Genomic DNA, 12,608 nt, shown 5'->3' with positions numbered 1-12,608 from the left:
CAGCTCCTAGGTGTAAAAGGAAAGAGGGTTGGATCGCCGGGTCGAGTGACCCGGCAATCCAGCCCAGGTAACTTGTAGGGTTTAACACGGCAGTAACCTGTGAAACCCTGCAGTGTGAACGGCTCACTCCGGGTCACGATGACCTGGAGCGCACCGCATGCCGCCCGATTGGTCCGGCTTCAGTGGTGCTTGGAGATGACGACATCTCCAAGCGTTCACTTCAATGCCGGAAAAGCCGGATCTATGCAGACCCGACTTCGGTGTGAACGGCGCCGACTTGGGAATGTCCTGGGTCGGCGCCAGCTAAATTTCGGGTCTGATCCGGATTGGAACACTGTTCCAACTCTGGGTCAGACCCGTAATTTAGGTGTAAAAGGGGTATAAGTGTTTTAAATAAGGTATTTTCCAAATAATGGTAACTTTTTTTTGGGGGGGGGCGGCAGAGGGTCAGGTTTTTATATTTATATCTATCTATCCTTGGTGGTTACTTTTAGCACTTCACTGTCTGTGGACAGTTGTTGTTCAGGCCTGGCAGTTTAAACCTTTCCATGGGCAGCTGTTACAGTGCCACCTACTTGGCATCAAAGGGAAAATTATTGCTAATATTTTATTTATTCTCTAAGTGAAAATCAATCACTGGTTGACTGTCAAAAGGTCGACACAGAAATGGTCGACTTTTTTTGTTTTGTTTTGTTTTTTGTTCGGGTTAGGCACTTACCGGAGGGTTAGGTACCAGGAGGGAGGGTTAAGCACTGGAAAGGACGGTAAGGTTCAGGCACTTACCCTGACTGTTAGGGTTAGTCACCAGGATGAAGGGGTTAGGATTAAGCACCATGGGGAGGGTTAGGGTAAAGATTAGGAATAAAAAATGGGGCAACCATTTTCGTGTCATTCTTTGACCCTGTTGACCATTTTTTTTACCTGACTATCTTCCATGTCGACCTTTTGTCCCTGTCGACCTATTGCCTGTCTAACATCTGGTGTCTTTCTAGACATTGTCTACCTTTTAACTGTCTAACGTTTATACCACACCCCCTATCCAAATTGTGGATCAGATAAATTGTCTAGCATCTATATTCCCCAGTTTTAGGCACAATTTAGCACAAATGTTTGAGGTTACTGTCTCTTTAATAGTATCAATCTAAAGTGCACATTTGTTTTCGGGGTTTTTTTGTCTTAGAGATTGCAAAGTTTCCATCATTTATTGGTGTCGATGGCCAGCATTTAGCCACTCGATAAAACCTCTTCATGAACAGTAAAACAAAGTAACCAAACTATTAAAAAGAAATTCCAATAAAATGAATACAATGACAGCCATGCAAAAATGTAATTGGGGAATAAATTCTCTTTTCTATTACAAGGAAAATTTGTTCCATCTATGTTTCATCGGTAACATATATATAGGCAGTGGGCTACCTGTACACCAGTGTAAACCAGCCTGAATGTATGGGTTACCCCTTAGGAGTATATGTGAGTGATCAGCTTTCTACATGGGGTTACTGGATGTCTGTTGGGAAGTAGACACCGCTTGAATCTGTAATGTGTTATCCTGTAAGTAAAATCACATCGGGGGGTCGGGTTGTGAGCTCTTGGCAGGATATCGTTCATTGCTATAAACCGTGTAACCGCCGCTTGTTTGACCGTTTTTTCTATCTGTCCTCAGGGAGTCGGCCAAATGGCTTTCGGGCCAAACTCAAACTCCGAGGACGCCTCTCAGGTGACGGAAGGAGCAGTTTCGGATCTCTTCCAGCACCCAGGAGAGCCTGCTCCGTCTTACAGTAACATGGAAGACGTCGACTAGCGGATGGGCTTTTTTGTGTGTTTGTGTATGTCTTTGTGACCTTGAGTTACACGCTGGCGATGGTTGTACATAGCTGTTGAAATGATTTTGTTTTCTTTTTTTTTTTTTAATGGGGGAGATGTGATGACTCTCCTCCAGACATCACCGTTTTGTAAATTCCCAAACAAGTAATTATTTTATTTTTCTTGACCCCCTGCAGTGTTGAAGGCTCCGTAGAGTATAGTCTGCGCACTGCTCGGGTTAAGGCACCCAAGCACCTTGTTTATAACTTGTTGGACATTCTCTCCCCTATTATTGTGCTTGCTGTATGTACAGCTGCCCACGATGGGTGCAGATCACCCTAAATACAGTTTTAGTCCTTCAAATCACCTACAAATCCCATCTGCACTGAGAATGGAAACTGCTGTGGTCTAAAAGAGGACACGCCCCAGTTACTTTCTAACTGTACGTGCAATTTAAAGAGTTGACAAAACTGCTTTCCATGTTCGTCAATATGGGTTCCAAGTACTTGGCTTAGATCGTCAATCCAACTTTGCTAGCAAGTCCAGAAGGTCCAGCTTTAAATGGAGATTTGGCTAACTTTGGAGAGAGATATTGGAGAAGTTGACCAAAGCTTTGAACTGTCATTTATCTATTACAGTCTTTGAAATGACCGTTCAAAGCGGATTGGTAGCTTGGGCAACTTTTCTAGTTTAGCTCTCTCCAAGTCTTGATAAGTCTTCCCCCATAGTCTATAATATTGACCACCTTACCATCTGATGTAGTTTCTGTTCTCTGCTAAAGTAATTGTTTTTAAATTTTTCTTATTTACAGTAAAACATAATGGTAATATCCATATTTTTTTTGCTTGTCATAGGTAAACAGTCTCTATAGGACCTGGAGTGTCCTAAAAGTGAATGCGCCTATTCCTGTGGGTAAAAAATATTAAAATAGTTTTCATCATTTGACCGGTATCTTCCAGAAGGTTCCATTTTGTCTCCCCTTAAATGAAAGGGTTTGTTTGTGACATGCTACAAAGTGTATGACACAGATTCTATTGGAAACCTTTTTCAATTCAAATGTGCATAATGGGGGCAGCCATTTTATGAGCTCATTAAACAGCCATGAGCATGTTCCCAATTTGCTAGGAGCTCTGTTCGTCACTGAGGCATGAGGCTTGAAGTGAATCTTTGGTTTTGTGGATATTAATGGTTCAGATTTGCAAATATATCATTCCTGTCAAGAAAACAAAATGGCTACCGTGATTTGAAAACTGCCTTGGATGTTAAATTGAAGCCATTTCAAACAGCAACCAACACAAGCAGATCTCATTAATATCACATTTAAAACGGTTAGCTAGTAAGTAAAAGCTGGAAACATATAGCTGGGGATTATTTTGATAATGATTGATTTATATTTACATTTTCATATAATGAAACTGAAATATTTTGCATATTGGCATTCAGTCATTATGAACCTGTTCCTCTTCCTACCAAAATGTAGTAATCCCCTGCCGATCTTTCAAAGGAAGTGAGATGTGCTTTTACCATTTTACTAAATTTAAGAGCATTTGTAGCCTAATCACAGTGGAGGAGGCCATTTTGTGTGCGTAACCAGTACTCCAGATTTGCCATTCACTGGGAACCATTTATATCGCTGAGGCGCACGTTATGAGGCAAGTGAGCAGCCATTTTGTGATTTGAATCTGTATACAAACACAGAACCTGCATTGAATCAATAGACTGCATTCTTAGGAATATTGGCTCAGAGCACAAAATGGCCGACTCTGCTCTGTGTAGGTGACTGGTATATTTTAGGCAAATGCCATTCTAAAATGGAGGAAATTGCTTAGAACCAATTGTTACTTTAGACCCTGATTTCTAAATTTATTCCTGTCATTGTGGCTTGTCCGTTATGCATTATCATAATAAGAAACAGATGTAATGGGTGTCTATTGATTGTCTAACCTGCCTTGCGGCAGGACAGGAAGATTAGGTGCTTACCGGAGCACGGCTTATGCATTTGAACCAGCCATGTTATCTATTTCTATTTTTAATCAAAGTTCCCTTTTTGTTGCCATTGTAAATAACCAGTATATGTACAGTAGATATTATATAATTCAGTACAGCCATTCAATCAGCTTCCTTATCACTGCTCTCCCAATGTAAAGTTTTGTTCTCTTGTTCCTGCATTGAAGTAGCACTCAACAATGTACCGCCTATATTTTCTGTTTCCTGTGTAATTATTTAACTGTAATTAATAAATTTACACTCTGCTTGTGTTAAATATACCATAGTAGGTGAAAAATGGGTTTGAAAACTGCAGCTTTTGATATAATTTTTCACTTTAAGCTCTCTCCTACCTGCACAGATTATTTTGTGATTTAAGAAAAAAATACAAAATCACAAAAGGATGCTACCAAGATGTGTATTTAGTAGAAGCTGCAACACTGTGCACACAAGCTAATGTTAAAGTTACTAGTAGGTGCGAATCCCCTTTAGGTACTAGGCATCGGAGCGGGATAAAGTATCAACCAATCGGCTCCTAATTGTCACGTTACATGCTGATGTTTGAAAAATAACACATAAGGTGCATATACACACACAACGATTTTGTTACCAATGATTTTATGAACGATTTTCTGTCAGATCTTCTGTCAGATTTTTTTAAAGTGTAATGAACGATTTTTTTTGAACTACAAACGATTTTTGTAACTTCCCTTAATGAAAATCGTTCAGTTGGTCAGTCAGAATGAACTACAAACGGGAACGCGCATGAACGATAATCGTTCATCGTTATAACTCAGAAACTGAACGATTTTTTTCAACGATTGAATGATAACGACGTCGTTATAGTTAAATCTTTAAAAAAAATCGTTACGTGTGTATGCACCTTTAGGAGCTGATTGGTTGGTACTTTATCCCATCCACTATCTCTTTGCAAGGCTTAGTACATAGTCCTTAATCTGTCTTTTATTTCTTTACCATATTTATAGTTGTAACTTATTATCTCACACACAGCATGGAGTTTGTATCTCTGCCTACGCCTGTAAAGCCATTTAAGTCTTCTACAGGATTTCTGTCATGTTTATTGCACATATTCAGTCTCTTTATTTTATCTTTTTAAGTTGGCACAATCCTTGCGGCTAGTAAGCCGTTTCCAGTCTGCCCCAGTCTTCGTTGCACTATTTCCATGTTTTACTAGTTGCCGATAAAACCTGCATTACAACAATATCGGGGATCTCTTTTAGTTGCAGTTAAATATTTAATATTTGTAATCACACTGAATGCAATGTAACAAGAAACTATTTAGTGGTTAATCTGTGCGCTACCTGTCCCATCACCCAATCAGCTGTTAAATTATTCACCATTGTCCTGTGAACTCATCGCGGTTGATCTGCGTTTCCAGTGAAGGATGCTCCCTGCTTTACAGCTGGAAAACATGGTTTTTGTCAAGTTGTCAAGCCCTAGAAATTCTTTGTGGTTTTTTTTTTTTTTCTTGGCCTTACATTGCATGGGTCTCAAGGGCCATATACATAAGACCAGGGGTCTTCAACCTTGGCCCTCCAGCTGCTGTGGAACTACACATCCCAGCATGCACTGCCACTTTTTGATATAACAGCATGCTAGAACTATGGCAGTGCATGCTGGGATGTGTAGTTCCACAGCCGCTGGAGGGCCAAGGTTGAAGACCCCTGCATTAGACGATAAATTGACCAATATTGACAATAACTATATCGTCCAGTGTGCATGCACAATATCATTAACGATGCACGCTCCCCGTGTATCGTTAACGATATATTTCATCGCCTGAACTTGCAGGCCAATCTGACGATATCATCAGATTCTGCAAGTTAGGGGATGTTACAGCATGATGTCACTAACTATCGTTCAGTGTGTGTGCTAAAATCGTTTGCTCGGGAGTTCAAGGCCAAACACTAGACAATATCGCTCATGGAATATATCGTCTAGTGTGTATGAGCCTTTAGTGTCTTTGGGCAGCTGCCCAATGTTTTTTTGCACTTCAATAACCCCCCCCCTGCTGCTACTTGTAATGAAAATCTGCCCTGATTCTCTAGCACTGGGGCCAATTTAAGACTCAAGGAGGGGGCCACGCAATCTCAATTGGTTATAGCACATGCGATACATACCATGTCTTATTTTATTGGCGGTGACCAATATGAGATGATTTGTGAAGTTTCTGTCGCCAATAAGTTAAAATATAATTATAGGCCAATGCGGCACGAAGGGGTCAAAAACTTCGGCACGGATATTTGGGGCCAGTGGATTTTATTCTCCAATCCATTGTTACGAAGCTTAGACTTTGCCGAGCTCATACGCTGCCCTGGGGCACAGCCAAGCAGTGCTGAGTAGAAAGGAGTTGTGAATTTCTTTCAGGAAGGGATCTGCACGGTATTGGGGGGGGGTTACCGATTTACCTTGTAACAAAATACATTTGTGTATATCTGAGTTCACAGTGCTGTCACCTGCACCTGCTATCAGCCGTCCAGGTGGTTTATTCATCTTTTTGAATATATATATATATATATATATATATATATATTTTTTTTTTTTTTTTTTTTCTCTCAATGTGTGTGTTTTATATATAACAAGATTGCACCAATAGTTAAGTGTGTCACTCCACACTGAGAATCAGTCCAGTAATATTGGGTGTACTTTATAAAATACTATAAAAATGTTGGTGATATTATCCTATTAATACAGGAATCATGGGCTGGAACGTTATCTCTGAAATAAAATCCCAACACCAAATGCACCACAGAAAAATATAGCACGGTAAGTAAAAACTTAATTCATAAAAATAAATGATTAAAATACTCTTATCAAAAAAAAAAATTATAACTAAATAGTAATATTGGGGAAAATGTGCAGTGTTACAATTTTCATATTTAGCTTATTAGGCCTAAAATGAGACTTTTCTCCTAAAGCCCTCACACAACACACCAAAAAAAAAAAAAAAAAAAAACTGATTCTGGCGCATTGTTCACTTGGAAATGTTTAACCAGCACATTGTAAAAATTCTAAAACGGCCAGAAGCTGGAAGTTATGTGTTCAGTAAGAAGGTAAGCCACACTAAAGGAAAAAAAAATCCTTCATTAAAATTGTTGATGGTGTTTCCTTTTCAGTGAACTGGTAAGCACTGTGTAATTGCATTTACACATAGAAAAAAATAAAGTGAGAGGGGAGCAGAAAATTTGCAGCTGCACCCATTTTAAGTTTTTTGTTTTTTTTGCACAATCCAGTCTATGACCCAACATTTTATTTCAATCTATGGGATAGTCTGTATTCATAGCACAAATATCTCCTCTTATCATAAGCACTATCAGCATGTTTTCAGTGCGTTCGCCACTAAACTGAAAGCATCCATTATCTAGAAGGCTGGTTTTGCCTTATAACTAATTGCAGCTGTAAGTTTAGCAGCAAACTTGCTGAAAACATGACTGTTTCTTAAACTCTGAACCCATTCCATAACCCAGCCATGTGTCCGATGGCGTACTGTGACTCGGATCACTCTGCTGTCATGTGAGTGAAATATTGACCCGCTTTCAAATCCGTGCTCTTATGTAACAATCATCCAGTGCAGGCCGAGTCCTAAACTTTCATGTGACTAGTAACAACAGATTTTACTTTCAGAATAATTTTTTTTAACAAAAGCCAATGCGTAGAAGTCATGTGTGAAAGGGAAGAATGTTCTTTTTGCTTTCATGTCAATAAAGGACATACTTTGTGCCAGCTACCTTTTAATATTTGATTATCAGTGAGTGCTCACATCTCTATATAACAGAAATACATCTGGCAGCTTGGGTTGGAGCATTTAAGCTTCTGTTAAAGCAGGGATGGGGAACCTCAGGCCTGGGGGCTGTATAAAACCTGCGGAATCATTTGGTCTGGTCCTCTGAGCTTTTTTTCTGCTATCCTTGTGTGGCTAGTAGAGTGCCTAGAATGGCACCCTGCAGCCAGAATCTATGCAGCAGTGATGCCTGGGGCACCTTTAGGATGTTTCAGACGGTCACACTGCTGCCCTTACAGCTCCCTGCAACATCTGCTGTAATCACCGGCGATCGTGGCCCCGCCACCATGTGACATCACATGGAGGGGGCGTGGCCTGCACTGGGCCTGCGAATAATGTTATATATCTATCAAAATGGCCCTCGGAAGAAAAAAAAAAAAAAGGTTCCTCACCCCTGTGTTGAAGCCAAGTCCAAGAGGAAAGACATCTGCAATAATCCCTGAAACTCTACTCTTTACATTCGCCTAAAGATCAGTCTGCGTGATGCTCAGATATATCACCATGTGCTGCAAACTGCTTCCAGGGGGGTCTTGCAAACAATTGTAAAGAGGGAAGAATCACTGTGTATACAAGAGGCAATACCAACAATTCTAACACACACTGGTGCAAGAATAACATTTTTACAGCAACCAGCAGTCATCTTTGCAATACTGCTCAGTCTATTCAGGTGACAGTGTTTTTTTGGGTGCACTACAGGTTCCAGCGTGCTGTAGGATGACTAGTTATTTTTGTCCATGAAAGATGACGTTTTGCCGCTTTCTGAGACTGAAAATTGGTAGGAAATTTTTTTTTTTTTTTAAAAATCAGATTTTGGTGCGAAAATCCATACTGATCCCCGAGCCTACACAGCTCTAGTTCCTTGAAACTTTGGACAGAAGCAGCAGGTGCTAACCCACATAGCCGCCATAGCTGGTGTTTGGAACCCATCAGCCAAACATTCCAGAAAAAGATGACATTTATTATTTTCTCCTGCATCAGAGCCGTTACCAGGTATTTAACTAGCACATACAATGTTAAAGGTGATGTTCTGTAACTGAAATACAGTGTTTGGTTCTGGTATGATGGACCTGCAGCTTTTGACTAGCTGATTTACTCTTAAGCCAAAGCCTAAATACAATGTAGGAATTAGGTGATGATAATGATGTAGACAGGCTACATAGTGACATTCTCAGAATGTCGACATTAGTGTTAGGCACTAGGAGGGTTAGGGGTAGGAGACTGTATTTACCGGAACACTGGCGCACCAGATGACTCAGCTGGAGCTGATGACCACATGGTCGCTGGAAGCAGCCGCCAAATCCAGGTAAGTGACCAGTTTAGGCTGACATTTCTTCTGTGTCTACATGAATGTCAATATAACATATACCTAACCCCTCTATACCCATTTAATAAAAGGGCTAGCCAGGCCTTGCTATAATAGGCTTGGGGTAAAAAGCCACTACTTCTATATATTTTTAAGTAGTTTAAGCTGATTGGTTGGGACCTTCTCTCTCCAAGATTTGATACATCTCCCCAACAGTGAGAGTGAGCACAGCTGCAGCACTGTCTCACTCCCACTTGCTTTTTAGTTCCCAATGCTGGAAAAGGAAAGCAGTAAGTACAACATCGCCCGACACATACAGATCTAATGAAAATAAAAACCTCTGAAATAACTCTACCGTCTCTTGCTGCTGGACCCCACTCTGCTAAATATGCTGCTGCTGGGTTTTTTTTTTGTTACTGTAACTGCACTGCTATGCGGCTCCCAGTCGCACTTTCATCCTGAGTCAGTACCTTTAACTGCCACAGGTGGTGCTGCTGCGCTCAAACAGGGATGCACATCGGAAGGTTGGCATCGAATTCTTGCCGGGATTCTACCAAGTAATGCGTTGGCAACTAGCCATCGCATTGCAATCATAACAGTATAACTATCGTGATGGTTATACTTGTGGCTGAAAAGGGTGTGGGGCCTTGTGGCACCCCTTTCTACATCACTGTGGGGGCGGGCGTGCTGGGCTTCCCCCTACACTGAGAGTAGATGCTGCTCTGCTATGTGCTCCCCCACACAGGTGGGCATTGGATGGCTAGCAATCAATTCCTGTTATATGATGGAAAAAGTACTTCCATCGAATCAGGAAAATCGATGGTTGCTAACCATCATCTTCCGATTTCCATCCCTACTCAGACATATGCACTGTGTGGAGCTGATTGAACTAGATTGGCATGAGTCATTCTCCCATACTAGTTCACAACCACACAATAAATACACTGCCCATCAGCGCTCTCATACATTCATCAGTATCTCTAAACTACCATAGGTGGTGCGGCTGTAAGTGGGATTAGGCACAGCGCAGTGGTGTATATAGGGTTGCAGTCGGGATGCCGACAGTCTAAATGTCGGCATCCCGGCATGGGTCTAATGACAGGCGTCGAAATCCTGACGCCTGTCATTAGACCTACGGCGGGAGCCCGACACCCGGCTTACCGATTTGAAGGTAAGCCGGGCGCGGACAGTCGTGGGGGGTGTTTGGTTAGGTACTTAGGGTTAAGCACCCCCCTGGGAGGTTAGGCTAGCGGAAGTCCCTAAGTCCCCCCAGGGTGGCCTAAACCTAACCCTCCCCCTCGCGGCGCCCGGCATCACTATGATCGGGATGCCGGTCTCCCGGCGCCGGGGAAAGGCCGGGCGTCTACATCTAGACGCCCGGCATTTCACCCTTGCCGGGATATGACAGTCGGGAAGCTGGCTGCCGGTATTTAGGCAGTCGGCTTCCCGATTGGTTGGTACTTTATCTGGTATACAATCACCTACCTGTCATTTTTCAAACGGCCTTTTAAAGTCACAGGAGCTGATTGGTTGGTACTTTATTTCCTTCCAAGGTTTAGTACATCTTCCCCTATGGCGTAAATGCGCCTCAGACAGACCAGCAGCTATACATACAGGGCCGACGACCTCATAAACTGGCCACATAACGCTGCCAGTGCAGGGTGTACAAGTCTCCAGCTGTGTATGGCGCTGCATATATAACTACCCTATAATGAGACCATTTTTCATGGTTTTACTCTACTTTGGTTTTGCTTCAAGTTACTTCATTTCTTAATCCATGTTCCATAGTGACATCACCAAGATTTCCTGTGAAAATGAGGAATTATCATCTGTTTCATGTCATTGTTAATTTGTTGATGTCATGACCCCCTCAATGTACGGTGCTGCATAATAGGAGGTGCAGGGGCGTGGCAATGCCTAGTAGGGAGGTGCTAGGGAGGCTTTGCCTGAAAAGTGGGAGGTGCTGGTGCACATAATTGTGGCCCCTTCCATGGTCACGCTATATAAAGATTTAATTCACAGCATTGCAAAGTGGTGGGCGGAGCTGTGATGATACAATTCAGCGGAATCACGCCATCAAGCCGTCTGCGGCTGCGTACACCATGTGGGAGACTCCTACTTCTCCATGGGTATGGGAAGGACACCTGAGATTCAGCAGTCTCCCTGTATGTTTCATTAGAGTAGATAAATATGATAATAGGGGAGAATTTATAAACCTAATATAAAAGATAATACTCTGGTGCTGTTCTGAATGATGTTTGTACGCAGAGCAGACAGAATGGATCCTGCCCCTGTGCAAAATCTGACAGCGGCTTTGACAGCTGTAGCTCAGAGATGGGGCAGGGGCGGAGCCAGATAAGGTAGGGCCCTTGTGTAGCCTCCGTTCGGGGGCCCCTTTCTCTCATCGGCTTTTTCCACAGTAGACTCTGGGACTTACCAGAGTCTGCTGTGCATGCATCGATTTCTTTTCTTTTTTTTTGTCATCAATAAATTTTTATTGAATATCTTGCAAAATGTTTATAGGGGTACAGAATAAAGAAAAGGGAAAACTCAGGTAAAATAAAATACAAGGGGGGAGAGATTGACAGTACATTCATAGACATTGAACAAAAACAACAATAAATATAAAAGTACATAATATATTAAGTACTGTGGTCCGACTGTGGGAGCTCATTAAGATCAAAGGGAGAAGGACTCTGCGGGCTTGGGGACGGTATGGACAAAGCCGCACCTCCTCCATTCCTAACATATAGATACCAGGGGTTCCATTTCGTAGTGGAGGACGAAGTGGCCATAGAATAAGTGACCTCTCTCGTCTCCATCTCAAAATGGAATTGTGTTTTTGTTATAACCTTACCAAATGGAGGAGGAGAAGGGGACTTCCAGTGCTGGGCTATAGTGGCTTTAGCGCATATCAGTATATGGCGGAGAACATACCCGTCTGGTTTAGGAACAGAATTTGGATACCAATGGAGAACATGCATCGATTTCTGAGAAAAATGGAGCAGGTGCCATTTTCCCAGTGATTACTGTAATGTGCATGCACAGATCTCCAAAAAGATGGCGTCTGCTTGTTCCAGTTCCTGGTGACACCTGCGGCGCCAATAGAGAGGTAAGATTTTGCAGTGTGTCCCCCCGGAGTGCCTAAAATGGAGGTTTGGGGTCAAGGCCACGCTCCCTGCCTGCGAGGTCATGCCCCCTTTTGCTGGCACTCGGCTTCGCACGCACACTACAACCCTCCCAGCACCGGGTGTCACCACGGGGAGGGATCTGTGTGCACCGCACACCCTACACCCATTATAGATACGCCCATGGATTGGGAGTGTCGAGCAGGAGCATAATGAATAAAGTTGTCAATTTGCAATATAGCAATTGCTGGATATGACTAAAAGCCATTTTACATGAAGGTGTCAAATAATTCGTCCTCATTTTCGTCACGCAGTTAAATTCCTCAACTGACAGATGATTTTCATTCGTTTTGTGCAGCTTTAGGGCTAGTGCACAGCTGTAATCTAAACATGTTGTGGAACATGGAAATATAAACATTTCAACTTCTCTATGTAGCGCTAAGGTTTAGACCACAGGTTCTCAAACTCTGTCCTCAGGAACCCAAACGGTGCATGTTTTCTAGGTCTCACAGAATCACAAGTGAAATAATTAGCTGTACCTGTGAATCTTTTAAAATGTGTCAGTAATGAGTACACCTGTGCACCT

At 42.3% G+C, this 12,608-nt stretch overlaps 1 protein-coding gene across 3 annotated transcripts in view; it reads left to right on the top strand.

The window, feature by feature from the left end:
- The window catches only part of USP19 (ubiquitin specific peptidase 19), a 90,253-nt gene extending 86,183 nt beyond the window's left edge, over nucleotides 1-4,070 (top strand). For 2 of the 3 annotated variants that reach the window (XM_088473219.1, XM_088473217.1), the window contains exon 26: nucleotides 1,664-4,070. In XM_088473219.1, coding sequence (XP_088329345.1) covers nucleotides 1,664-1,801 — 138 coding nt within the window. In that variant the 3' untranslated portion in view covers nucleotides 1,802-4,070. The remainder of the gene's footprint in view (nucleotides 1-1,663) is intronic. The other variant, XM_088473218.1, reaches the window with a different exon arrangement.
- The last annotated feature ends 8,538 nt before the right edge of the window (nucleotides 4,071-12,608 follow it).

The sequence above is a fragment of the Taudactylus pleione genome, unplaced genomic scaffold (assembly GCF_031769625.1).
Source record: "Taudactylus pleione unplaced genomic scaffold, aTauple2 ptg000133l, whole genome shotgun sequence".
NCBI classification, from domain to species: domain Eukaryota; kingdom Metazoa; phylum Chordata; class Amphibia; order Anura; family Myobatrachidae; genus Taudactylus; species Taudactylus pleione.
This window is presented reverse-complemented; position numbering and strand designations above follow the sequence as displayed.